Here is a 27,706-nt window from a genome sequence, read left to right on the forward strand (position 1 = left end):
ACTGGCCTCTTCCACCACCACCACCACCAACGCGCAGTGCTGCTCTGTTTCGAGGCCGATGGTGGCGAAGCCGACGCAAAGGCAGCCGCCACCGCTTCCGGATTCGCTCGCTCCTAGCGGGCACTGTTCCGACGCAACCGCGCGCGCACTTTCCGCCGCTACCCTTATTGCGGCCCTCCTCAACTTTCTTCTTTTCTTTCCGCGTTTTGCCCTCTCTTCTACAAACCGGCGTCGCCGTCGCCACCGAGTGCAGAGAAAGTGAGAGCGAGCACTGAGGAGTGCGACACCGATGGTGAAAGTGGAACGCGTCTCCCCCACCCTCCTCTTTCTCATCGAATCCGTGCGTGTGTTGGTGTGTAACGCTTTCGCAGTCGCTGCCGATGCGAATATACCCGTGTGATGGCAACACTGACCCCCCCCCCCCCCCCCCCCTCTTACATCTCCCCCGGCTTTCGTTCCGTGCCCTGAGGCTGGTCTGGCTTGCCTTATATGCCGTCAGTAGGGGCGGATTAAAGACAAGGGTGCATGCTGTCTTGTGGTACACGCCCTCCGATTGCGTCACTCCTTGCGGACTGTTAGGCGGAGGTCTAATTGAGCAGTGGGGAGAAAGGAGCTGAGGTGAGACGCTCTGAGCGCTGGGGAATGCACATAGTTAGCTAGGGACGCTCTGGGAGGCGTGTGGGGAGGAGTTCATCACTGCTGCGAGGCAATAGTATCGATTGCCTTTACAAATTGAGTAATGTAGAAACAAAAATTGAAACGAAAATAGAACTCACAGAGAGAAGAAAAATGAGCAGCCTCTTCGATTTTCTTGCTCACGTCATGGAACGCATCGAATGAACCAGATGCTCGGAGTAAGTTGCGTGTCTACAGTTTCTGTCTGTTGTAGTGTTCGTTTTCTGCTTTGTCTTGTGGCAGACAAATTTTGGGGCTGCATAATTTTTTTCGGCAGGTAAAACTCATGCTACCTATCTACGCTTGGGTTGGCGTCTGTGAAACAACCGATGTTAGCAACCATAGAGACGTGTATTTTCTAACATTTACTTTTTCTGTTGATTTCGAACCTCAACACCATTAGCAGTGCAGCCGCCTCGAATATCAGAAGCGGCAGCCATTAAAGACTTCAAAGAATGAATAGGAAGTGAAACCGCTACAGGATACTGCCTCATGCATTACTCCTACCTCTCCTTGTGCGCCAAATCAATCAATCAATCAATCAATCAATCAATCAATCAATCAATCAATCAATCAATCAATCAATCAATCAATCAATCAATCAATCAATCAATCAATCAATCAATCAATCAATCAATCAATCAATCAATCAATCAATCAATCAATCAATCAATCAATCAATCAATCAATCAGCTGCTCTGTTGTTTGCAATATATATTAATAGAAAAGGTGGTTTCACCGTGAGTAGATTATCATGTACACGAATAGTTTGTTTTAGACAGGAGCACAATATCGCTAGCAAATTAAGAGAAAAGAATTTTTAAAAAAGTGTTGAGAGTGAAGAACAGTATGACGCGACAATTCGCGGTGACGAAGAGCAATTTGTAACCAGTATCTGCGCAGCTAATTACCACAAGCTACGCACTGCGCGTCGCTTTGTTCTGTGCATCATGCTCTGTACTAAGCATGCAGTGCATCACAGTACAGAAAAAAAAAGATAATTCTTAGGCGGTGAGCCACAAGCGCTGCACATAAGTAAGGTCGGATCGCGATTCAAGTCGTAAGCGACGGCGTCACGAAGTGAAAGCAGGATATGTGTTTAGAACGAAGACAAAGAATGGGACCGCGGTAATTGTGGCGGCGGCTGGGCACATTAGTCATGCGTGTGTGGCGTTTGTAGAGCGCCGTGCCAATAGGGGCGCTCGTTTTGCCAGTGTAAGCGCCCGTTTCATTCCGGCACACCACAAAGCTGTTTCTTTCAAGCGAGTACTGCAGAATTTTGTTCTCGGGCAGCGAAACTGCTCTATAGGAAAAGCGTGAAAAGTAGCTTTTACCCGGAGGAAACTATGGCGCATTCAAACTATAGAAAACAACAAAGGAAAAACTTTTTAGGAGCGAGGCGTCTTGGAGACTGACGTAACGATTATAAAATGGTGTCGTCGTTTTAAGCGTTAGTTTTCTCTTTAACGTAGTCAGTCGTATTGGAACGTGCGCTATTTTGCGCCTTTCATCGCCCACTCGGTACTCATCCTACAATACCATATTTCGGCCCCATCGGTTTTCGCTCTTCAATCGTGTTGCGCGTAGGCTAAAATGTACGTGCACGTAGCGAGGCCCGGAACCCTCTGTACAATTGGAAGCGGACAGGACGCCTGACTGTTCTCACTTGACTATGTTTACATATGATGAATAGGATGACAGAAAGCGTTAAACGAGGTATTGTTGCTTTAAAGCGGTGAAGCAATAGAAGCGCACTCTATGTTCCTTCAACCCTCCCATTTCAGCTTGTCCCGCATCTAGCTTAAGGCGCCACTGCTGTTCGTGTGAATCACTGTTATAAGTCGGCATGCACGGCTCTTCTGAGGACTCGCAGTCGCACTCGGTATCACTTTCAACAAACAAGAATTAGTAAGAACTCCTCTACAAACCGGCGAGAAAACGGGAGCCTGGCGGTATTCACAGTTTAAGCATGGAGCTCCGAATCGAAGGGGTGTAGCTTTCTGATATTGGTACCATGACGAATTAAATTCCCGTGAAGCTCGAATCGCACCGAAGTCGCTGTCGGTAGGTTGCAGATCATACAGTAATTTGGCGCCACTCTCCTGAGAACAAGCAAATATTAACTCGCGCTCTTTAACCATCACATGTTCCTGCCTGGTAACAATTCTTGCTAGTGCAAGTTCGTGAAGCGAGACTATCAAGGCTACAAGGTCTCTTTATCTGTACCAAGCGAAAGCTGTGTCCCGTAAGCACTTCCTGGTTGGACAGCTTTTTCGTCTTGAATTTGCAATCATTCGACATTCACGGACACGGTGGTCTGATCATGTAAAAAGCCCGGTTGGCAAACTCGTAGCGTTGCGCTTTAAGTGCAACACCATCTAATCGCCAACTCATCACCGCCTAGATGATCTCTCCGCGCTGTGTGACAAACGCGAAATTTCACTTGCTCTCGCAAAGGATGGACGTATGTTCGTGCGCTGCATAGTAGCACATCTACCGCAAAGGTTAGGAAGGGGCGAACAACACGTTTAGACTCCCTCGTCGAATACTAGCTGCATACTGATGCGCTGCATAGCAACACTTTTTTAAGTGTTACATTATGCTTGACTACATAGCGCATGAATATACATTCAAGATTTAACCAACCAGCTAGAATTCGCAACGGCAGGTACGGAAGTTGGAACTCTGCCTTTTTGCCGGCGGTCACGGGGGTTAGCGCGATTTTTTTGCGTGAAATCGCCCAGGCATACATTTTCTTTTTCCGCGTTACCGCTTTGAATCTTATTAAATAGGAATTCGCTGAAAGAAGTTGGCTTGAAGGCTCTCTGCGGCAAAGGTTAGCCGCTAGGCATAGCCCCGTTAGTCCTATTTGTTTCCGAAGAAAACAGCTGCAGAAATGAATCTGTTCTCAACAAGAATGGTCCGAGGCTTATTAGTGTCGGGAGAAGTATCGGGGAAAGATTTACAACCGGAAGCCCGTTATGCAACAATTGTCTTATTATTCATTAACTGGCGTGCACGCGTCACTTATTTGGCAATGCTGCATTTGACAGTAATGCCGGTGATGTTTCTTTCCAGCTTTGAGCCTTAAAGTCAGAAGTGGTAGAAACTAACGCTGGGAAGGAAATGAGTGAGTGACAAAGGAAGTTCTTACAAAACTCGGCCAGCAGCAATCTTTCTTGGTTTTTACCATGAGCGTTAGAAAGGCAGATATTGACGAAATTACGTTTTCGCGTCTTTCAAACAGGTAACTGAGAAGCTGAACAGGGTAGAGTAAGTTTTACTCATCTAGGTGACCGGGACAGTGTGAAAAACAGGGAATGCTAAGTTTAACGATTTCCTATTGAACACCGAGCGAACGAAACTAAGATTGGCCGTAGGTAGAGCCTGTCTTTGCTTTCACTGCGGAAACTGATGTACGTACATTGGCCAGAAAAGTCATTGTACGCTAGCATGGTTTTTTCTCAAAGCCGAAGCGCTCCCGCCCTCTCGCGCACTTACCGGCACCAGTAGACGCCTGTTTTATAAGAAGCAGCGGTAGAGAGGAAGTTAGGGGCATTGACGTGGAATCTCCAGCTTTCACCATTGTATCATACAGCTATACACACACGGGAGTGGGAGAGAGAGCGTACTGCGCGGCTCGTCTTTTGAACGTTGCGTCCGCTCCTAGGATAGCGTCCTTTGTACAACGGCGACCACGTTCCGGTAGGACTCCAGCCCGGTGGCTGCCCTTTGAAAACGTTCTTGACCAGAAGTGTCAACAGTTGAGGCACAGGTGAGTGCGATAACAAGTTGATAGCACCAAAAATTCTCGACAAGTTTCAATCAGCGATGTATGAAAAAACACGAAAGAATCACTGTACTTGTGTAGAAAATTCGCACAATCTCTTGAGTTCATGAAGTTTTACTTTTAAAGATGCAAGAAAAGTAGTTAGGGTTTAATACTCTGCCTTAACCAACTGCTTTTCTCGCAGCAAAAATGGTGTTAAAAAGCCCCGCCTACTTCAAACTGTACATTGACGCCATGCTGTGTTATGGATGTTTGGAGTTGGCGTCAGCTAATGGACGATTAGATTTAGAAAGGAACTCGCCCTTAAGAATGCTTCGCCATTGACCAGCGCTGTGACTGCATCTTATCTGCGTATATTGTGATTAGTCAACAGACTGGCGGAGACCAGTCATGAAGCGATTTTGCAAACAGACAGGTTAGTGCAGCAGGCTACCTGGATAGCTTTAGCTATCCAGCGTTAGCTATCCAGCGTTAGCTATCCAGCGCTAGCTATCCAGCGTTAGCGTTAGCTATCCAGGTCCCATGGTTTTCATTATGATTCGCTATATTAGCGAGACACAGCGGAGCCTTTTCAGACTACTTTTTTTCGTCTAGGCATTACGTATTCACCTCGCGAGCAGACGCGGCTGAATGTGCCGGTAAAAAGCTTTTCTTCAGTATTCTGAAATCTTCGCGTCAAATGCGCGAATCGTCCTTCGCAAAGAGATCGCGGGTAGAAACGGAGCGATATCCGAAGAACCTGTGACGAAGCGTCGTGCATATATCAGCCTATACAGCGCGCTGCGTGACGTACAGGTTTGAGCGCAACGCCCCGTTCGCGTCTGACAGCAGTCAGATATAGGGGCCCCTATACGCAACTTCGCCTCGCTTATCAAGAGCAGACAGCCGAGCGCCCTTGCCGTTGTTTTATCGGAATGCACACCTGTATCGACTGGCTCGATGGAATCGGCGGTGCGTTGCTGCCGAGGTCGTCCAAGGAAATAAAAACAGATCTTGACAATTAGGGCAGGGTTAACGGCTCGTTTCCTTGGCGGTGCGCTTAAAGACAAGCGCTCTCTATTGCACCCAGAGTAAGGCGGGACAAGAAGCAAGTTTTCTGGCTACGCGCATTCCCAGCAACTTTGCAGCGGTCAGCGGTACTGTTATTTCGAAACGCCTTTCACCTATACACTCTGCGGTCACGAAGTGGCACGTTTTTCTTTCGCTTTATTTGCTGAGCAGACCTCGAGACGCGCGAGCAATTGCATTTTGTTATTTCTTTTTCTGTACTCCGCCCAGTAGGTTTGCTTTTTCTAGTCGGCTTTTTATTTCTTCACCTTTTTTACACTGCCGAAGGTGGCAGCAAGAAAGCGTGCAGTCTACAGGAGAGAGCAAATATTTATTTAAAACCGAGCGAGTTTCAGTACTGAAGCATCAATACCATGCTAATTCCGTGGAAGTAAATGAAGACGGTAAAACTACTTTTATATGGGGACACCTCACTCGCTCACTCCCCCATCCAGTGACTCTCTTGATGACTGTCTCCCTCCTTCCCCTACTTATTCGCTCGCTCACTCGCTACTCACTCACTCGTTCGCTCACGACTGCAGCAGCTTAAACGACAACACTGCACTGTCAAGAGTCAGAACTTTTCTCTCCAAATAAATCACGTGTAAGTAATGCATGCCGCAAAGAAGGGCGCCACAACCTCGTTTCTTTGGCGTACTCATATGTCTTGCAGGTGGCGTCAAAGAGCAGGCTTCAGCACCTTGAGTGCCCAGAGAACATTTGGAAGTACTTTTCGAACCGGTTTCGAAACGATTAGTTCAGAGCATCGCCACTCGCGGATGGCAAATATTAATCTTCATGCTAAACACAAAATACAACTCAAGACACGTTTGATGTTAGCACGTTACAAGCGCTCGCGCATAAATTCTTGCATCGGTCTTCTACTCAGGTAAGGACAGCTGGAGCAGCCAGTGTCATGGGGTATCCGCTTGTACTTTTGATCTGCATAAATTAACTACCGCATCGTAGCGGACGGCCTTGAATTGCCGGCTACGTAACCAACGCCAAAAATTAGCCCGCATGCAACCAAGGTCCTTGGGACTTCAGTAGGCCTTTTTTTTTGTTTCTGCTGGCAAGGAGATCTCTTTTTTTGCGTGTCTATCTGCTGAAGTAGACTTAGAGGAAAAAAGTTTTCGCACGCCGACAAACATCCGGGCAAAAAGTGCGCGCGCAATTTGGAGGCCGTCTCATAGTACGTTTCTGGCAGGCAGTGAATGCATTGTTAATGAGCCTGTGTATGCTTTGGATTTGTCGCGATGGTCATCTCTGCAGACTATGAGAAGGAGTGGTCAGATTGCATTGTCTTGCTCGCCTCGTAGACGAGGCTGTGCCCCACAACGAGCATTGCGTTCCTCCTGAAAGGAAGCAGTGGGCGTGTGAAGCAGCGAGGAGGACAGAGGAAACGCGGAGGCACAAAGTGTACACGATAGAGGTGGCGCAGTTTTTCCTTAAGCGCGACCGTGAAGTTGCGAGGGCAGCGCATTTGTGCCTCGCATGCCACCTTCGCGCCGTAAGTGCACTCGAAAGGTTGTTTTGCTGCTATATATAGGCAGGTCCGTCCGCGTTTCTTTCTGCAGACGATCCCGTAGCGGCAGTTTGATGACTCTTGTTGGGCAGGCATATTGCGCCGACATTCGGGCGGAAGAGTCAAGGAAACGAGGCGTTTTGGTGAAGTATCCTAGTTGTCCTTGGATGAAGCATTCAAAGGGGAGAAAAAGGAAAGAAGATAATGTACTGCGCATAAGTGACGGTAATAAACAAGGGGGGGGGGGGGGGGGGGGGGGGTTCGGTGCATTTGAAGTTAATGACTTGAGTGAACTGATCTGAGATTGCTAAAACACGTGCTGAAACAGAGGTATATTTATGGAAAAAAAAAGGATAAGAAAAGAAAGTAGCGCTTTTCTTTAATGGAGAAAGAAAAGCGAGGCGCAAATATATATTCATGGTGTTTTTCGTTGTCAGGAGCAAGCGTCCACCATGGAGTGCGCAATTGTATGAAGACATATCAGTTTGTTGTTTGATAGGAAATGTGTTAAATATTGGTTTTTGGCCTATGCTCCTTTGAATACTTCTAGAAAGCCTAGGCTAGAATGCCTCTTGCCAGGTTTGTAGCTATGTAGACCAGATCTGGAGCACTCAACGATCGCATTAGTTAATTCATATAATGTATAGAGCTGAGATAATCTCGTCTGTGAGGAGCAAGTTCAGTGTTGTACACTGCAAAATCTTCGGCACTCATCCTTTCATAAGAACATTGAGAAATAGGTCTTATCGCTGATAAAATATCGCTTAAAAAAAAGGCACGACAGGTTCGCAATTTTATACTTAATACAATAATAATTATGCTAATCATAAGGTGCTTTTTCAGCGAAACGGTTTGAGGGAAGCAAACAGGACATGAGCTGACGCTTTGGCTAACCTTTTCGTTTTTAATAAGGTTAGTAATAATGAAGAGCCCAGTTTCCTTTTTTTTTGGCTTTTGACGCTATCGTCATTGGCATGGAAAGAGGGGGAAGGGGGTTGCTTTGATTTCTGCAAAGAGAAAAAGGATTTGCATTGCGTTAACGGAAATACTTCCTCTTCAGCTCCTCCTTCAAGAGTTAGCCAGCAATGCAATATTTCATTGGTTTTAGTTTTTGGTGTTGAATATTGCATTGCTGGCTAGCACTTGATGGCTGAGCTAAGAAGGGGACGTTTCCATTTACGCAATGCAAATATACCTAGGGCTGCGATGAGGAATCACCAACTAATGATCGGTTGTGCAGTGTACAGCGCTCAGACTGCCTATACGGAGAAAAGTAGGCTGTTTTTATATTCTAGCGTAAGAGGCTAAAAACAGTATATTCCGTAAGAATATTTGGTATCTACGCCATCGCATTACCGATCGCTCTGTCTGCTTGATGTCCAGAGTTGCTAATTGCTTTGTTGAACTTCTGAAATATGTCACGTTTCATAAACAAAAGAAAACAAGTACTAAGTGTGTCCTTTTTATGCCAAGCGGTTCTCATATCGCTTTCATCGGTTGCACTGTAGTGGGACAGTCGTGCTTCAAAACTAGCATTCTTGAAAGAGTCACAGTAAAAGTTTGGAAGGCACTAATTATATTTCACGAGCATAAAGACGCGTGAGCGGGCCGTTCTGTTTTAGCTTTATTTTTGTTGTTGCCCGTCGCGGATGATGTGCTTTCTCCAGTACCGACAGCTGTGCTCGTGGATGCCCTTGCCGATCCGGTAGTGTCTCGGGTTCAGCTCCATGTAGAACGGGGCTCCTTCCGAATACTTGGGCCACGCCGTGCCGTTCACACTTGGCGGGCTTCTGCAGAATAGAGAGGAAAAAAAAAAAAAGCCGAATGCTGTCATGTGCAGCATTGGAAACACCGGCACGCTGATTCTTATAAAGCGAATGCGAACTCTTTAGCAAGACGTTGCTTCGAGGCTCCCTTGAAAGTCAGATTAAGCAGTAGATGGCAGGTACTTCCAATATTAATAAAAAATAGATACGATTAAAAAACAAGAAAATTGAAGCGTATCTTAGCGGAAACGCTTTCCAGTATGGGTTGCATGATCGCATAGTGGCTTTCAGAAACGCTGAGACTTACGTAACAACGTTACGGCGTAGTCGCATGAATCGGTAGGCATTACGCAGTAGTTGTTGGGTTTATAGCCATTGCTTAGAAACGCCTGGCTGGCTCGGTCGTGTATACTTTATGTGATGCGACAAGCCGTATTGCCACACATCTGAGAAGCAACGAAGCGGCACAGGATGGAGATTATGGATATTGCGTCACCTTTCAGCACCACGTCCCTCGGATACCTAAGGAACCCTTAGAGACGCAGTGTAAGCGCAGCCAGTGCACGACCATAAACAGGTCTATTTCAGACCGAGAAAAACTCATTTTGAGGAGTTTAAAACTGCGTATTTTGTCTCTGACTTCCTTTCAATCATGGGTAGAAACAAAGTCTGACCCTCTGCAATGCGAAAACTGTCGCTCATTATTCTATGTACTGATGCTTGGGCGAGAATAACGTACCCAGACGAATGGCCATGGGTGCCCAAAAATCTGCTTTGACATTTTTTTGTAACTTAGGAGCGGAGTTCGATACCCTGTGCCGTCGGGTACCTACCAGTGATACAATGGGTACAAGCTTTCCCCTGCCTAGTGCTCGGCTTCTTTAGGGTGAAATGCTTGGGAAATGAGTCTCTGATCCCACCTTGAGAAGACAAAAACACCTTGTGCTATGGCGCTCTTTGGCCACGGATGCCCTCACGCCATAAAAATTCATCGTCATCATCATCTTTGTAACTTCAACAACGACCAGTATTATGGACTGCGTAAGTAACAATTGCTTGGAATTCTGCGTTCTGATGCTCGGCAAAAACTAGATTTCAAACAAACGGACACGAGGAACATTACCAGTTTTGCTGAGCGTTTCTTTACCACTTCCATTTCTTTGCCTTTTCCACTAGCGGCGCTATTCGGAAAGTGTCCAGGCAGCGCTACAATTTTTCCAATATGCGCCTAAAAACTGCTCCCGTCAGCCGCTTGGGCCGCGACAGACGCGAGATCACAGTCTGAGATAGTAAAGGCGCGCGTGTGACCGATACCATTCCTTGCGTGAGTACTATCATACTATCGACGCAACCCAGTTAGTTGACGCACGTGGCTTCGGCAGATCGCGGAAGCTCATGCCTATACACGCCGACAGATGTCGTGGAAAAGCATTGCGAGTGCTACGGGTTAGTGCAGCGGCAAAACTTCTAGTTAACCTACTACAGTTCTGTATGAAAAATGCGTGCTCCTCTCACCAGGCTCTCACGGCCCTGCAGACGACAGGGCAAACTTCATCGCTGGATGTGTGTAACATCCGTCGCTTGGTAACGTACTATTAGGGTTCATACTGCTATGTTATCCTCATGCCTAGTTCAATCTGTTCGTGGACCTGTGACGGAACAAAAAGTACACCTATTTGTTGATTGCGAAAATGAAAACGATAACGAGCGCACGCGTAAAAATCCGTTGACACTTTCAGCAGAAGTCATGTCTTTCCTCTATCTCGTATCATCACCGCCGTAGACGTGAAAAGCTGAAGGGGCACTTAAGAGTATGACACGACAACGTTGATGGTTATTTGCTACTTTTTTCCTTAATTAGTACCTCATTCGAATTACACACACACACACACACACACACACACACACACACACACACACACACACGCGCGCGCGCACACACGCGCGCGCGCGCGCACGCGCGCACACACACACACACACACACACACACACACACACACACACACACACACACACGCACACGCACACGCACACGCACACACACACACACACACACACACACACGCACACGCACACGCACACGCACACGCACACGCACACGCACACACACACACACACACACACACGCACACACACACACACACACACACACACACACACACACACACGCGCGCGCGCGCGCTCACACACACACACACACACACACACACACACACACACACACACACACACACACACACACACACACACACGCGCGCGCGCGCGCTCACGCGCACACGCGCACACTCACACACACACACACACAGGATGCATACTAAACCACGTGATACGCCACAAGACACCCAATGTCTCCCTTTAATCAATACTAACTTGCTTCAGGGGCGTAGGGGTAGCGCGTTTCACGGGCAACAAGGGGTCTTGGGTTGGATTCCCAACTAATTATCCTAACTTTCTTTTCAGGGTAACAACTTTACTTCGCATCCTTATGTACTGTAAGGACATTTCGGTCGCGCGACTACCTCACAGACACAATTTAACTCTCGTTTTATTTACTCGATTTTAATCCCCAACTTGACGTGCGACGTCACAGCCATCTCGACCACTCCTGAATCAGTGCTACAGCGTGCGGGGCTTTACTTCCTTACGTCCGCTTTAACGCTGTCTCCGTAAAAAAAATAAAAAAAAACACTGCGCAATATCCACATCACGACAGTTATCGTCCCGGAACAGACGGAAAAAGTCGGAAACCGAGAATCGAGACCACCCATGCGTCTATGTGTCCCAACAAGTGCGCACTCTGTCGAAACACGTGTTTGCGTCACCGACGGGAAGGCGTCGACGCAACGAACGGAATGGGGCGTCGCAGGTGATCGCGGTACTACGTGTCATCGACGCCACGGCACGCGTGGAGCGCTCGCAGATAGCGCCCAACCTGCTCCACAATTGCCGCGGGGAAAGTTTGCAAAATATTCGCTGAGCGGCCCGGGAACTGTTGGGACAGGGAACGCTGATATCGCTCGAACGTGGCTGGTGTGCACGCTTCGACTTGTCGCGCTAGTGCGATTCGCTAAAACTCAAACTGGGCAATTTCGAAGGTAGTAGATTAAGCTGCGTTTAAAGGAACAAAGAGCAGCTACGAGAAAATCGCGCGCTAACACAGACTTAAACGTCCTGTAATGCCTCTAATTGCTAACCGCGCAAACGTGCAGATGTCGACGGAAGTCGCGACATTTCACGCCTCCCATTTTACGTTTTGGCAGATGCACGGAAAAAATAAGCGAAATACTTAGACTTCGTTTCATAATTTCGATAGCATCGAACCGTTTTCTGTCATAAAGAGAAGAAAATATCGATCAGGGACCACATCCTGTAATTATCCATTCCATTTTTCTTTCCATTTAACCGTGACGTCAATGCGACCAAAGCACCAACATGTAGGAAAGCTAACGGCCAGTCAAAAAGAGACGCAGCCGCCTTGGTCGCGGCGCCGCAGTTAGCCAGTCTCCTCTGGCATTGTCCAGTCAGGTTGAGCCGCACGAACCACACGCAGCCAATTCAGCGCACAAACGACGCCGTTTCTTTGCTGCGATTGTGTTAGAAGCGATAAATCTCGTAAGGCATGCCAAACGCCAAACTCGCCGTCTAACTCTGTCATTCGTAGGCGCTGCTTTGCGTGTGGGAGGCGGGCTGGAGACCTGTTTATCCAAGCAGGCGGCATCATGGGAGTGTTTCTGTGGCCACCAGCGTGACGTCTTCTCTGTCGCCCTACGCAAGTGGGAGCGTCGACCGATGGCAAAGACCGTATGGAATGGAATCGCAATGGATCGTTACAGAATACGGCCCCAGTTCTGCGCACAATAATTTTAAGTTAGCCATAAGTTTTTAACGAAATGAAGACCCTATAATATGGGAAAGCGGTCTAGTTTTCGTTTATCAGCCGCTTATTAACAATTACGGTGCAAAGGAAGAGGATGGTTCATGTCGGTTTGTGTTGCCATTGGCGCCGGCACAGGCACAGCCCATCGATACGCTCGACCTCTGCAGCGTTGGGACGTCTGGGGCGCTAGCAGTTTTCTGCGCAGACGATTCTTGGACATCTTTCTTGCTATTATGCAAGAAGGAGGGAGATGCAGAATTAGTGCCCCACTGTTCTCGGTCACGCAGGAGGCGTGACCGGGCGCTATTATGTTAAGAGAAAAAAAGAAGGGCGATGTTGCGCATAGGAATGTTATCCGTTGGCGCGTATTAATTTTAAGTTCGATTCCCAGGTTTCTTTGAGTTTGGTTATTTTCACCAACACGGCACAAGTCTCCGTTTTTTTTTACATATTATTAAAAAAAATTGCATATTTAAATATGCAAAATTCACTTACATTTCAGGGCAGTTTTTTGGTTAATTTTTCTTGTGCTTGAAATCAAGGGGCGCACAAAATTTGGACTTTGTTGGTAAAAATGCGTCCCTTCACCCTGAGCCGGTAGCAATCCGAGCGAGACAGAAGGGTAGAGAGAAGGAGGCACTAAGCTCTTCACTGAAGGGCAGAGATGTTTGCCGGCCCGTAGAGAATACCGGCATGTAGAGACTGAGGATTTAGGAACTAAAGTTTCCACTCTAATGGGGTCCTGGAAAAAGTTCCATGCTCTAGGCCCCTCTCCAACATCTGTTTATAATGAAAGTTTTTATCTCCCTCTCTCTCCTGGCAGTGATAGGCAGAGATAGAGGGAAAAAAATTGGAGGGGGCACTTAGGCTCCGCCTTAAGGGTATGACACGATAGCGTAATAGGTTAATTTCCATATATGCAGAATTCCATTCTCTACATTACATTCATAGATCCCTGGGAGTCCTACCCTCCTGGCGCGGTTAAGTGATGCGCTACTGCCCTGCGATGGCAGGTGCTCTCAGCGGTGGGCTTTTGCGGCCCAGGTTGCTCTTTCCGAGCGACCAATCATTAATTTAACTGCCACCTGCCACGGTGGGCAATTTGCTCACTATCTGGCGGAAGGCTGAGATGACGCCTCAAGTTCACGTGACCTAGCTGGCCAACCTGCTTCCTAGGTTCTGTCTGGGCACCACCTGCCAGAGACATGCTCATCATTTTTCGCTCACAACGCCGACGCCAACAACGCCGACACCGGATTATCTGGACAACGAGGCCTCTGACGCTATCGCGTTCAAATCCGTAGTGTGACGTTTCGTGCAGTAACGCAACAGAAGTTTCTAAAGGAGGCGCCTATCCTAAAGACGGGACTGCAAGAGGTTCAACACCTCACACTGTTGGCAAGGGCAGAACAAAGGAAAGAGCGTGCTTGTCGTTGTCAACGACACTTCACTGTGCGTTCCCCTATTTTAGTATGTTTTTGAGCTGTTATTGGTGAGGAAGTAGGTGTGGAAGCCTTGATTTTCGATGCGGGCCAGTCTCATGTCGGAAGGCGTGGCTATGAAGGCCAGAGGCAAACTCTCTTCTTTAATAGCAGTTCATCTGCAATACTTATGCGTCATATTACCGTAACAGCCTTTCGTTCCTATCATTTTCTTCTGTTTAGTACATTCCGCTGGGCTGTCACTGAATTAAATAAAAAGGCAGAAGTCCTTTCATGAGCTTATGGGGGTATCGAGGACCTGCTGGAACATCTAGCATGAAGTTACTCTCAGAAAAGAATATCTAATAACCTAAATAAACAATGTAGCTTCCAAACCCGAATCGAAATCGGGGTGAATGGATATTCTTTGAAGGTCCACTAAATGTGTCATCGTGGTGCAAAGTCGAAATACATCATTCTATGGCTCACCCGTTTTTGGCGAACGTTATCCAGATGTCCATCACCTGCTTGCTGAAGTTGATTTCTTCACTGGGGTAGTGGTAGTCGCACCAGAACGGCAGGCCCACAACAAATGGGAACTCCTCGAAATGGGCTACGCCCATCCACTGCCCCATGGTACTGCGAGCGGAGCGGAACGTGAAGTAGTAGTGGAAAACATCTCCACCCCTGCGAGACACGGCCTTGGCGAAGTAGTTCACGGGGCAGGTGAAAGCATAGTCACCGACGGCGTCCGACGCCGTTGTCAACACTACCGATGTGTTCGGGTTTTGCAGGTGGTTAAAATAAAAACCCCTCACTTCCGTTGGTGCCTTGCCCATGAGGTGCTGAAACATGAAGATGAGGTAGAAGCTGGCTTCATCCTTCGACATCTCTGCGACTCCACCGTGCGGGAATATCTCAGGGAGTGTGGTGCTGAGAAAGATGGAGCCCTCGTCCCTGTTGGTGCCCACCAGCACTGGCGTGATGCTGTCAAAATCACCGCTCTCGAAGTTTTTGACGGGGTCCTGGGGCAGAAATTCATCGCCGTAGCTGGGAAAGAACATGGTTGTGTGCTTCTTGCCATAGATTTGTTGAACAACTTCCAAAATCGCCTCTCCGGAAACGTTGTTTCGTAAGCATTGCAAGATAACCTTATAGTCCTGCTGGAAGTTCCACGTTGGTTCGGTGCAGCCGACTTGCTTCGCTATGTCCACTATCTTCTGGGGTCCGCTGTCGGTGTTGTCACCGATTCTCCAGTACGGACTGCCGCTCTGCATGATAACTCTGCTTGCGATGCCTCTGGCGAGTGGCGACACGAGGAAGTAGCCCACGGACACCGCACCGGCGCTCTCGCCGAAGAGCGTAATCTTGTCGGGGTCTCCGCCGAATGCCATGGCGTTCTCCTTGATCCACTTGACGGCGAGGAGAGTGTCGTGAAGCCCCTGGTTACCTGGAGCATCGGGCACCTTCCCGTTGAAGAAGCCGAACGCGCCAACCCTGTAGTTCATGCTCGCGTAGACCAGGTCACCGCGGGATGCAATGACAGCGCCATCGTAGACGTCCCAGTCGCTGGAACCCACACTGTATCCGCCTCCGTAGATGTTTATCATAATGTTCTTCAGAGAGCAGTTACAATCCTCCTGAGAGCAGGGTGGTGTCCACACGTTCACGTAGAGGCAGTCCTCGGACGCTGGCCGCTTGCTTTCGGCCCAAGATACCGGAAAAGGTAGTTCCGACTGTAGGCACGGTGGCGGAAGCTGGGTCGCGTTCCGGACTCCGTTCCATGGTTTTACAGGGACAGGCTTTTTAAAACGCAGCTCTCCCACGGGGGGCTCGGCGAACGGTATTCCGAAGAAGGTGTCGATAGGTCTACCCATGACCATCTGTGTGCTTCCACGCAGGATGCCCGACTTCGTGTAGGCCAGCACGTCTTCAGATGGCTGTTCTTGACGCACACAAGAAGAGAAGACCGGATACAGAAGTAGCAATACAGCAACCTTGCCCATGGCGACGAGAAAATCTGAAATGGAAGCACAAATATATTTCTTAGTGTCATTCTTTGATTCCTTGCACCTATTTTTCTTGTATCCTTCTTTGCAAGCGTTCGTTTAGATTTGAAACACATATGAGTCATTTTTTGATTCAGTAGCACCTATTTTTCTTACATCCTTCCTTGCAAGCGTTCGTTTCGATTATATAGCCCTTGAAATATTCCATATAAGTGACGCGTATCTTTAGACCTTCGTATGTCCGCGCATGTATAACTAAGCGGGTGTTTTCTATCTACCTGCCTGCTTGTGTTGCTAAATTGAGGGCATAATTACCGCTCATGTTTTTTAACATTAATTTAACAACTGAATGGTGTAAAACGCCGGCGTAATTCTCTGCCAATCTTTCAAATTGATTAAAAAAATTCATTCATTCATTCATTCATTCATTCATTCATTCATTCATTCATTCATTCATTCATTCATTCATTCATTCATTCATTCATTCATTCATTCATTCATTCATTCGAAACTTCAGTACACTTCCAAATAAAGCTTATGTATGCTCGCTTTTTTGCGCAGAGCTGTAAACCATGTGCAGCAGTTTCATATTGCATATTAGCGTATTTTACAAACCTTTCCTAAGTTTCAACGGGTTCATGTGATCTGTACACAATAAGAACTTCCGAAGCATTCCTGTCCGCCTGTTTCTTTTTTTCAATCTATTGTTATCTAATGTGCCGTACGTTTTGCCAGGGACGCATTTCCTCTTTTATAAAGTAAAGATGCACTCAGAAAAATTTTATTCAATGATTGTTCTCAGTAAAAATTGGTCGTCTGGCTCTTTCTGACTATATTGAAGTTTGCCCGGCTGGCAAAAAAAAAAAACGCATTTATCGCCGCCAAAAACGGATTTAGACCCGCCAGTCTATTCAAACTCGTGACTTCTTTACCGAAAAGGAGTGATTGCCTGCATTTTGAAGTGAACGGCTGTGTAGCGCAGCCTCTGAGATCCGAGTCAAAATGGATGCCGACGCACGCATTTCACGTGGTTCCATCATCGGCCGATTTCACGTGTGAAATCGGCCGACTCTGAAACACCTGTATTATGGTTTTGGTCTTTTGTAGCTGAAAAGGCTCCGTTCTCGGTAAGGGGTCTCTTTTTTATTACAACGCGGTGCCCTACCGATATAAGCCAGAGTGTGTTTTTCGCTACTGTTCCTTTAAAAATAATTCCACCGTTGGCTGGTTTCTTTTGAAAGAAAGGAAAGACCACATCGCAAGCATGCTGTAAAAAAACAGTGAATATACCGACACATCATGGCGAAGTATGAATGTACTTGATTAGCGAGCATTACATGTGCTGACTACACCTCAGTATCTTCTTCTTCAACGAGTTGCGTCCTCTATTAGCCGAACGGGCCTTAAAAAGTATCGCGGAGCTCCTGGCGACTTCAGCAAAATCTCCAATCAGAACTAAACTATTGAGGTCACGAATGACGTCAAAAGTTGCTCTTGAAAGAGCAGGAAATATAGATAAATTCACTGAAACCCCGGTGCAAAAATGCGTTTAAAAGTGATAGAAAAGCAGTCAGCATGGTCTGGAGACCGCCAAAACTTGCTCTTAGCAGCAAATGGAAGTTGTGGGAAATCGACTTTAACGTCCTTTATGAGATGTGCCAACGCGCCAGTTATAAGAGGCATCGCAGGTTATAGAGCTGGCTCGAGTTGAGGATATATTGAGGGAAAATAGGACTAGGAAATGGGCAGGATATGCAGTTGCAAAAAATGATCGAGTGGAAACCAAACACCAAATGTCAAAGTGAACGCCAAACAAATGAAAGCGTAGTCAGCAATGACAGAGCGTCAGATGAAGTGACGAGCTCTGCAATTCTGCTCGAACACCGTAGCTCCTACGGCTCATGGAAACCAGATCACCTGCAGGTCATCGATATTGGCGTTTATCCTGTAGTGAACCTAACATGGAAGATGATCGCGGTCATGGTGATCATGACGACGACGCTAATGAGGACGAGTGGGCACTATGGCTCACCTGTGGTCCCTCTGAGAGAAAAGAGCGTCCCTCGAGGCCCGTTCAAGGACGACGCGCGCATACCTATGGGCCGCCAGTGCGGTCGCCCGGCCACGCGGCTGGCCGAAAAAAAAAAAAAAGCGAAGAGCTATCTAGGTTAGTTCCTATATATACGCGCGCTACCCTTGAGATTGGCTCAGTGCGTCTCCTTCTCAGTATACATGACCTGAATCTCAGGGTAGCCAGTGAAAGTGTTCTCTCTTTCTCTCTCTCTCTCCTTCGTATTAAAAACAAAATTACAAAATAACATACTTAAGAGCACGCGCGAAAACGTTTTTTTTTTCCTTTTTCTCTTTTAGCTCCCAGTATTATCGGCCAAGAGCGTGTACCGGCCTTCGCCGCTCCTCTGGCGAGGCTCGATGTTTTAGCGGTCACTGTCACGGTCACTCAGAGTCTGCTGACTTGACTATCTATCTTACTGATATCAATGCTTTCGTGAGAAACTAACTGATCTTAACGAGAAGAAGCCGCATGAACAATGTGAACAAACACACGCGGAAGTGGCTAAAAGAATACAAAAGTGCACAAGCACCTCTGTTTCACTTGTATTCTCTTCTACGTCCGCGTGTGTTTGTTGCGCGAGTAATGTTCACACGGGCTTCCCATTAGCCCGAGTAACCGCACTGGCATGAACAATGCTTATTCCTATAAAGCAGTAGCGACCCAGCGATGATCTTCGGGTGAGGAGCTGAACACCTGTTGTTGCTACAGCAGAAATAGCTGCTAATTTCTCAAGAATAGGGCAAGGAGAAGAAAGACCTGTAGTACTGTAAACAAGAAAATATATTAGAAAAGTGTAGGAGCAAAGTTTTATTATGCATATCAACAATTAAACAGTTCATAACAAGATCTTTTGAGGAGGCTGCCATCAATGACGCTTGATATTGTGGTCGCGTTTTGTTACGTTTACTTCTTACTTCTTAACGACTGGGCCGCCGCGGTGGCTCAGTGTTTATGGCGCTCGGCTGCTGACCGGAAATACGCGGGTTCGATCCCGGCCGCGGTGGTCGAATTTCGATGGAGGTGAAATTGACCCATGTACTGTGCGATGGCAGTGCTCGTTAAAGAACCCCAAGTGGTCGAAATTTCCTAAGCCCTTCACTACGCCGTCCCTCATAGCCTGAGTCGCTTTGGAATGTTAAGCCCCTATAAACCAAACCATAAACCAAACTTTTTAAGGACTGGTCTTTGTTTACCACATCCGCCAAGCGGCCTTATAAGTTTCTGGTTATGCCGTACGGGACGTGCTATTATACTGGTCATGTTTTGTGGATGTGGACTAGACTGCATGTGCAGGAGACGAACAAGCTCTGATGAATTTACGCATACAGCGTTAGGGACTACTCGCGACGTTTTAACTGCGTTATCTTTAAAGGTCAGCGCCATGCTTAAACAGAGCATTGCGAGCGACCATGGTCATTGTCACCCGATGGTTGCCATGGTCGGTCACTTGCAATGATAACTGCCGCCAAGCTTCGTTTACTTTGAGTCCTTAAGTTCGTTTAATAAGGAGTTTGCTTCGGAAACTTTGATCATTTCATGATGGAATTTGTGGGCTCGAACAAACAAAACACAGAGAAGATACCACAGGACAGGCGCCTTCATTTGCTTTCCACTCTGTGTATGTGATCTTTGCCAGCGCAACGTGGCATTTGTTGAAAGTGGTTGGTAGCCGCCCATACAACGCATGTCCCTGGTCAGTCCATGCTTGGTCAGTTCGACTGCAGAAAAGATTGCGCCGTTCTGTCGAGCCACCCGCTGCCGGCAGTGCGGCGACTCTGAATTTGGGCCTTGGCCAGATAAGAAATGCCGAAAGCCAGAAGCTTTAAACTCTCACATACCCTGCCGTAACACCAGCGGTTAGCCTGCAGTGGGCGTGAGTCCCTCAAAAAATTCGTTATTCCGTTGGAGGAGACACAGAAAAATCACTCGAGCAGTGAGATCGTGTACGTAACTTCGGTAAATGAAATAACTTCATTCACGCTTACTTTGCGCTTTAATGCCTCGCACGGATATAGGGCGAGAACAATGAAAATGCATTGCGCTAGTAAAGAGTCAGCAGATGCATCTGAATTCATCCCATGCACTTTATATTTTTCGTAGTTCTTGTACCACGTCCATGCAGGGCTTTACAGTGCGAAGGAGACGTGCTGAGCTTCATCGAGCCGATATACTCCTACCTGTTCAAGTCACCCACATGACTGTGCAGGAAGAACCACTTGTAAATTACGCTTATGAAGATACTCAATAGCTCCATCTGAATGCGTCCCACGTCGCCAGAATAGAACTGAACTGCGCATGAGCTCAAATATCTAAAACCCGAATTAGCGAGTGACTGCTTTCATGGGAGAATTTAAACGCCTGTCCGGTGCATCGACCCTGATGTGGCTCAGAAAAAAATAACTTTTTGATATGATAAGTTAAATAACCACATTTTGCCGGTAGCCGCCGCGGTGGCTCAGTGGCTATGGTGCTCGGCTGCTGGCCCAAAAGACGCGGGTTCGATCCCGGCCGCGGCGGCTAGAATTTCTTTGGAGGAGAAATTCTCGAGGCCCGTGTACTGTGCGATGTCAGTGCACGTTAAAGAACCCCAGGTGGTCGAAATTTCCGGAGCCCTTCACTACGGCGTCTCTCATAGCCTTAGTCGCTTTGGGACGTTAAACCCCACAAAAACCAAACCAAAAAACATTTTGCCGGTCTTATACGCAGCCCACCAAGTATTGCGGCTCAATCCATGAACAAAGCGCCCGAGATTGAGATGACCCGCACACGCGAGACCAACATGACAGGAGAGACCATTACAAGCGTTCTCAGCTAACTTTCTACATGCCATAACTACCGGCAGCGATAACTTGTGGACGGTCTTTCGTAAGATTTTCCGTGAGCAGCTTCGTCGACATTCAAATTGCCACCTGGGAATGGAATAACAACACTCACGGACGTCTTCCGCGAAAAATCCCAAAATACACTTGGCCCCCTTCGCATCGATGACTCCAACCTAAAAAGCAGAGGTCATTGCTTTGCCTCAAAACGCATTCCTGTGCCTTGACGCGGAGTCCAAAGCCCTCACTGAAATTAATCTGCCGTCCTCGAACACCACCAGCCCACCCTTGCACATGTAGGTGCGCAGCGCAGGCCCCAGGTTATGCGACGCATGAAGACTTCTTCACAGCTGTCTTGTGCGATTTCCTGCGGCGTGGCCGCCCACATCCTTCCATGCATGCTACCATATAAACGGATGGCTCTTCCTTGTTTCCCCATCGACGCGCTGCTACCACGCCTACGACAACGACTGCAGGACACAGTGGACCACCTGCCTCAAGCGGGATTTGTCACCATCGCCGTCAGCCTAACGCTTCGCGTCACGTGAGGGTCATGCGAGGTCTCCCAGCACAGTCAGGAGAAACTTTTGGGAGCGGGTTTGTTTTGCGGCTAAATGACAAATACCTTTCACCGACGCCACCTCCCTCCTAAGCACGCAGAACTCAGAAGAACTCGACGGCGACGCCACGCAACTTCAGGCTAATGACACAACTCAGCAACGCCACGACCACGACGACCAGCAACTGAATACCAGTGCGTGCCTTCAACGACTCGAATGCCTGATGGAGCTGTAACCAACGTGCGACACGAGGACCAGAGCCACTGGCGCTGAAGTGGGTAACCGGGAATGCGATTATCTGTAATCTTCAAGTTATCTCGAGGAAGCGATGACCATTACGTACGGTGTACAAATTCGCACAGCAAAAACATGTACTCTGTGATGTTGGTCGTGCTGCATAGGTGTCTCCGCGGCGGTAAGCTCTGCATCGGCTTTCTACTGAGCATGACATTTTCACCTGACTTTGAAGGCTGGCATGTTTCGACGAGCCAAGAAACCATTAGTGACCCCAGTGATCGCCCAACCAATGATCGTTTTCATCCCGGAAGACCAAGAAGGTTTCTCCTCTCTCTTTGCCCCAGTTCCACTGATAAGAGCTGACACTGGAAGGCACCTACGAGTTAATGTCCACAACACGACAGTGGCTGCATGCGATATGCTCGGAGGGTCGACAAGCCATCATGCAACATACATGCAGCGAATATGTGTCACCTGTGGCTAGCAGTGGTATTTGCAGATGCTTACTCCCACCTTATCGCAATGGCAAACTCTCCAGCATGTGAGGAATGGGGCTGCGAAGAGCCCAATGCTCACGTACTTGTGGCTACTCTCGGATTGATCGTGAACGAGTGTCCCTAGATGCAATGCTCCGCCGATTGGATAGTCACCCTCTAACGGAAGCCAAAATCGTGGGGACTTGGCCCTAACCTTTTTTTGAGAAGAAAGACAAAAAAAAGCTCTTCAAATACCCAAGGTACACAAGCTTGAGCTCCACACTAAAGGCTTTCAGTGAGCGTTGTTTGTTATCATAGAGTAATGGTCCCCAGAGACACCTTTAATACTGTGCTCTGATCTTCCATTGATCTTACTTTCATCATTCTCTCCGTTTATTCCACCCACTCCTCCCCCCTCTACGTATAGGGCAGGAAACGGGGCATTAGCTAGTTGACCTCCCTGCCTTTCCATTAATCTGTTTCTCATTTCTCTCGCAAATGGTCCTTTCTGTCCCATCCATTCCTGTATGACATCCGACATGCAAGGCGTTAAAAAAGCCAACACAAATTTATTAACTGAATGGCAAAGCTGCATAGTGCGCGGAGCTGCACATCTGGAAAGGGGTCAAGCACAGCTTTCAGCAAGTAATGAGCTTATGCACAGAATACAGGGACATCAACAAAGGCAAAACCGTCGCCTTCTTTTCAGAAACCGCTGAAGTAAGGAATGTCTTTGGCCTTTCTGAATTATCTGAGAAATATTTAGGTCAAGTTCAATACTGAGCCTCCATGGTCATGCCAAGGGCAAGGTGAGCTCCAGTGCCTTCGTCAATACCAGGAATGGTTTACTTCGTCGCCAGATTTCGGAAAAAAGCCATCACTGATTGCGCATAATAACCGATGAATGGGACGTACCTGTTTGCCCCAAGCGTAAAGCGGAAGTGGACGCCAGGACTGCATTAATCAGAATCAATCAGGATCAATCAGAAAAAAAAATTATGCGCAATGTCATCACCAAGCCGTTATCACCTGGCACCAGCTGCCCTGGTGGCGAACAGAGACGGCACCTTGCTCTGCTTAAGTTCAGGATCGCTGATCGAATGGCATGACGAAAAAAGCCTCTCGATTAAACTGTGGACTGACTTAATTCGCTATGCGAAGAACTTCTCATTGATTTAACTCAGGTGTGATTATTAAAAAAATAAAATGAATAGAAGAGACCAAGAAAATGCTGTTGTCATCAACTTTACTACTTGTTCGAGTTCAAAGTAATGCCACTTTTGTCTAAGGGCACAGTGTTGGCAAACCTGGAGGTACATGCCCGTCATGTCTACCTTAAAGACGTCGTCACTTTCGTCGAAAACTTCGACGCCTGACTAAAAACCCTTGATACAGTTGTCGAAGCATCGAAGTAATTTGGACTCACCTTCAAGTCGAAGAAAAACCGCGTAGCCTGCAAGGAGTTCTTATTTATGGACCACGTCCTTAGCGCGGACGCCGGCGACTCGAGTAACAGAAGATACGTACTATCGCACGATTTCCGGAGCTTGTCGATAAGCAAGTTTTCCCACCATTTTTAGGTTTGGGCTGTTATTATCGGTGGCTTGTGAAGGGCGTTCAGAAAAGTTCTCAGCCCCGGACAAACCAGAAGAAACTAGACGTTCCGTTCTGATGGAGAGCACCAGGGATCGAAGCCTTCAAGGAGTTCAAAGAGTGCCTGCTGTCACTATCACCCCTTGGAAATTGGATGAATACATTGAAACTGAAATTCCCGCCGACGCAAGGTGTGTGAATCAAGGTGCCGTGCTCATGTTGCTCCCCGAGGTCATGTTGTTCACGTTGGTTGGTTGTTCAAAGCCTCGGGCACAATAAGTATGATGCTTTGTCACGAAACTTACCTTTCTGATTCCTTTTTTTTTTTTTTTCAGTCCTCGATACTGGCCCATAGCCATCACTCTTCCGTTTAGGAACTTGTTCCACATCTGCATTGTTAGTGGTTGTCACTGGTTAGTCTCCTGGCTTTTTTTCCTCCACCATTGCTTAGCGTTCGAATATGACTGCCCTTAGCTACTCCCGTACTGTCGTTCACACTAACATCTGGTGTTCTGAAGTGGCGCATGAAGGCGAATGCACTGAAGTGTCTGTGAATCACCTAGTTGGCGTGGGTCTCTGAGGAACTGCTGATTTTGGTCAGTTTTTAAAATCTGCTGCACATGGTCCTAGAACTTTTGAAGCTCATCGATCATGAAAATACAGGATCACGCAGAGTAGTTTTCGTTCTCAACTCCGTAAATATAATCCGTATAGGTAATTCGTTCTCCGCGAGACAGACAACGCGGGAAGCCTACAAGAAGGAGCTCACCGAAATCGTACCCGCCAAGAGCAGCCGTGCCGTCGTCGATAGAAGAAGCTCCTCCTTGTATTGTGGTAACGCTTGTTTGCATCGCGACACGAACGGTGAGCTTCACGTAGGTAGGAACAAGGTAAATAATACCGGTTTATCGCAGGAGGATTAAGCAGGGGCTAATCGGCTAACTGCCGTCTGCCTGATGCTAGACTGCTTTTTCTCTGTTGGTTGGGGAAGTCCTGTTTCTTGCCAAGCAAGTCCTCCCTCAGCGTATTCAAAACGAAAGACTGTTCAGCGTCTGCTATTATTAATTTCCAAAGCATTGCACTTTCTAGAGAAAAGTTATTGAAGTCAGTGTTGGACATGGCTGCCCTTACTGCAGGCAGAGCACACGAAACGATGGCCAATACTTTCAAAAATGCGGTCGTTATCATGACTGGGGATACGTGTGTACAATTTCGGCAAAACAGTGACTTTCAAACAATTCAGGGTGACGATTCTTTGAAGTCTGATGTCCAGGATTGTCCGAAACACGAGCAGTTTGCAACCGCGGCGGGGAAATTTCCTTACAATGTTGCCAGTAAGCTAGTTATGGTATGGTAGTTATTGCACGCGTTTATGCACAGGAGCGAGCTATATACAGGGATTATTCGCAAAGTAGTCAGTTAGTGGCTGCGCTATAGCGCTGAGCTATGTTGGCGCTGTGCAACATGTTTAGAATGTATTTGCGCTGCGTATACCCTCACCTGGAGAGTGAAGCCACCCTCCTGTTGGCTTCCTTCCAATGTGCTACGTTATAACGAGCCACCCGTTTCTCTACCATTTTCTGTTCAATTCACAGCCTTCTAATTTATGCAGGATCAAGGAAAGAATGACTCATTAACATCCTCTAAGCCCTCCCATGGAGTTATAAAATAAAACTACCCAGTTCACAAAGTTTGTGAAAGATATCTGTCTCTATCAAGTAAAACAAGAGGGTCGCTCACGTAGGTTTTCTTTGCGTGAAACTATCCGGGCTGAAAACAATATATTCTTGGCGAAACCGCAATTACTGCGTCTTTCCTAGGCATTCAAGGTTTTTGCATAAAATCAAAGCATAATTAGCATAATTTGCTGTAAACAGTTTAGTAGTAAATATTAATTACAGCATTACTTTAAGCATTGATGTATTTTTTTTATGCTCCAGGACACTGCGGAAAAAGCTGCACGGATTCGGCTGTTAAAAAGTTTTGGGAACTTATAAATTATAATAATCTTAATCTTAATTATAATAATCTTAATTATATATCTTAATTATATAATCTTAATTATATAATAATCTTAATTATAATAATCTTAATCGGATAATCTTACACGGCGTGGCTGCCTCTACCTCAGGCCTGAGTTTCAGCATAAGACGAATAAGTCTGGAAGATAAAACTAGGAAAATTACTCTTTTCACATCTACAGCAGCAATCACCATTAAAAAGTAAAAGCAAGTGATGACGCAATAGCGTAGTTAAAAGCTAGATGAGTACAACCGGCCAATTGGAAAGAGAATTTTAGGTAGTTGCCTACTATTACGAAGGGAGCTTGTTTAACGCGACGAAAGCGTTTAAAAGGAAAAAAAAAAGAATGAGTTTGTTGCGCTTTCATGCAAAAAGAAAACTGGAGCTCAGTGTGATTTTCCCATGCAAAATTTCTCGCTCGCAAATACATCCTTCAGGCCATCCTAGTAGGTGGTACAAGAACCTTTATGCTGTGAATCTCAAGAGCGTGAGTACCACAAGGAGGTCATTCTTCCTCATTCCTTAAAAGTTTTTAAGTGTTAGAAGTGTCACTAGGCGTCCGATACATGTTCTTGCATTGAACCAGGTGGCTTGACAAGTATGGAAACGAGCGTACGATACGCATTAGCTAGCATGCTTCACTGGCACTATTCTCAAACCTCCCGCCTTCAGTGCCGCCCTTTCGATTCGAACCAGCTCACTTTTCAGCGCCATCCTTAGAGGGCGCTACACACCGCACAACTTTTCACCACCATCGCATACGTGCGCTGCAGACGGAACGCGCCACGTTCAAACACAGGCGCTCGCAGAGATTAAAACGCTGAGCCTGTGGATCATTGTACGCTCACATTTCTGCCACCACTGCTAGCTTCAACTAGCGGGAAAATGGGACAAAAAAAGTCTATTAGTTGCCGAAACTATGCAGGGCAATTTTCGGCGAAAAATAATCAAGGGCGATGTTTCAGAGAGCTATCAGAGACGACTGGTTGCAGTCTCGTACTTTTGGCATTGGGTAAGTCTCGACATTATCTTTTATCTTTTCCTGTCCGCACACGAGATCCTCTAGCAATACGGTGTGCTACTGTGATCTTGAATATAAATCTCTGTCTTGACTTGAGGAAAAACGGGGTTATGTACTTCAGTAGAGTTAGTTCTTGGGCTAGTTGGTATTCTCGATTTACACTCATAGTTTTTCAGCGCAACGGTACACAGCCAAAGAACAGAAGCAGGAAGGAGTACCGATTATGTCTTTATCAGTTTAATGTGCTTGCAAACGATATGAACATTGCCCCTTTTGTACAATTCGCTATATATGCCAACGACTCTAAGCGTCTTGTTGGCAGCAATGAATATCGAAGAATTATTTGACTCCGTTGAATCCACACTTTTAGGTCTTGAAAAATAGACTAGAAAAAATCGCCTAGCTGTCAATGTATCCCGGAATAAATGTATTTTATTCCGAGCAAAGGTGATAAATATAACCTTAACCTTTGTCCTGAACTAAATTGTTTCTAATTTTAAAACTTTAGTGTTATTTTTATGAAACACTATCATGTGATCGCGATGTAAACTTCCTGACAACAGAACTCTCCCAGGTAATCGACGGCATATAGCGCAGTCAAAATATTCTGCCACGAAAGTTTATGATGGTTATCTATGTCGTCCTGTTTTCCTCAAGGTTAAACTACTGTCAGTAAGTCTGGGCGTCTAGAAGCAAGGAAAATGTATAAAAACTTCACATACCGCAGAAGAGGTTTCTACGAGCCATCTTCAGCCAGCCCTTGTTCATTTTGTGATCGCCAAGGACCATCTACC

At 46.9% G+C, this 27,706-nt stretch overlaps 1 protein-coding gene across 1 annotated transcript; it reads right to left on the minus strand.

Moving 5' to 3' along the window:
* Nucleotides 1-6,785: 6,785 nt before the first annotated feature.
* LOC149340247 (acetylcholinesterase-1-like) lies at nt 6,786-25,785 on the minus strand. Its single transcript, XM_089551081.1, has 5 exons — nt 25,769-25,785; nt 19,937-20,004; nt 14,591-16,121; nt 8,708-8,827; nt 6,786-6,867 (listed from the first exon to the last, which is right to left on the minus strand). Exons 1-5 carry the CDS (start codon nt 25,783-25,785, stop codon nt 6,786-6,788), a joined length of 1,818 nt encoding a protein of 605 aa, XP_089407207.1.
* Nucleotides 25,786-27,706: the final 1,921 nt, after the last annotated feature.

The sequence above is a fragment of the Amblyomma mixtum genome, chromosome 6 (assembly GCF_055824585.1).
Source record: "Amblyomma mixtum isolate Tamu chromosome 6, ASM5582458v1, whole genome shotgun sequence".
NCBI classification, from domain to species: Eukaryota; Metazoa; Arthropoda; class Arachnida; order Ixodida; family Ixodidae; genus Amblyomma; species Amblyomma mixtum.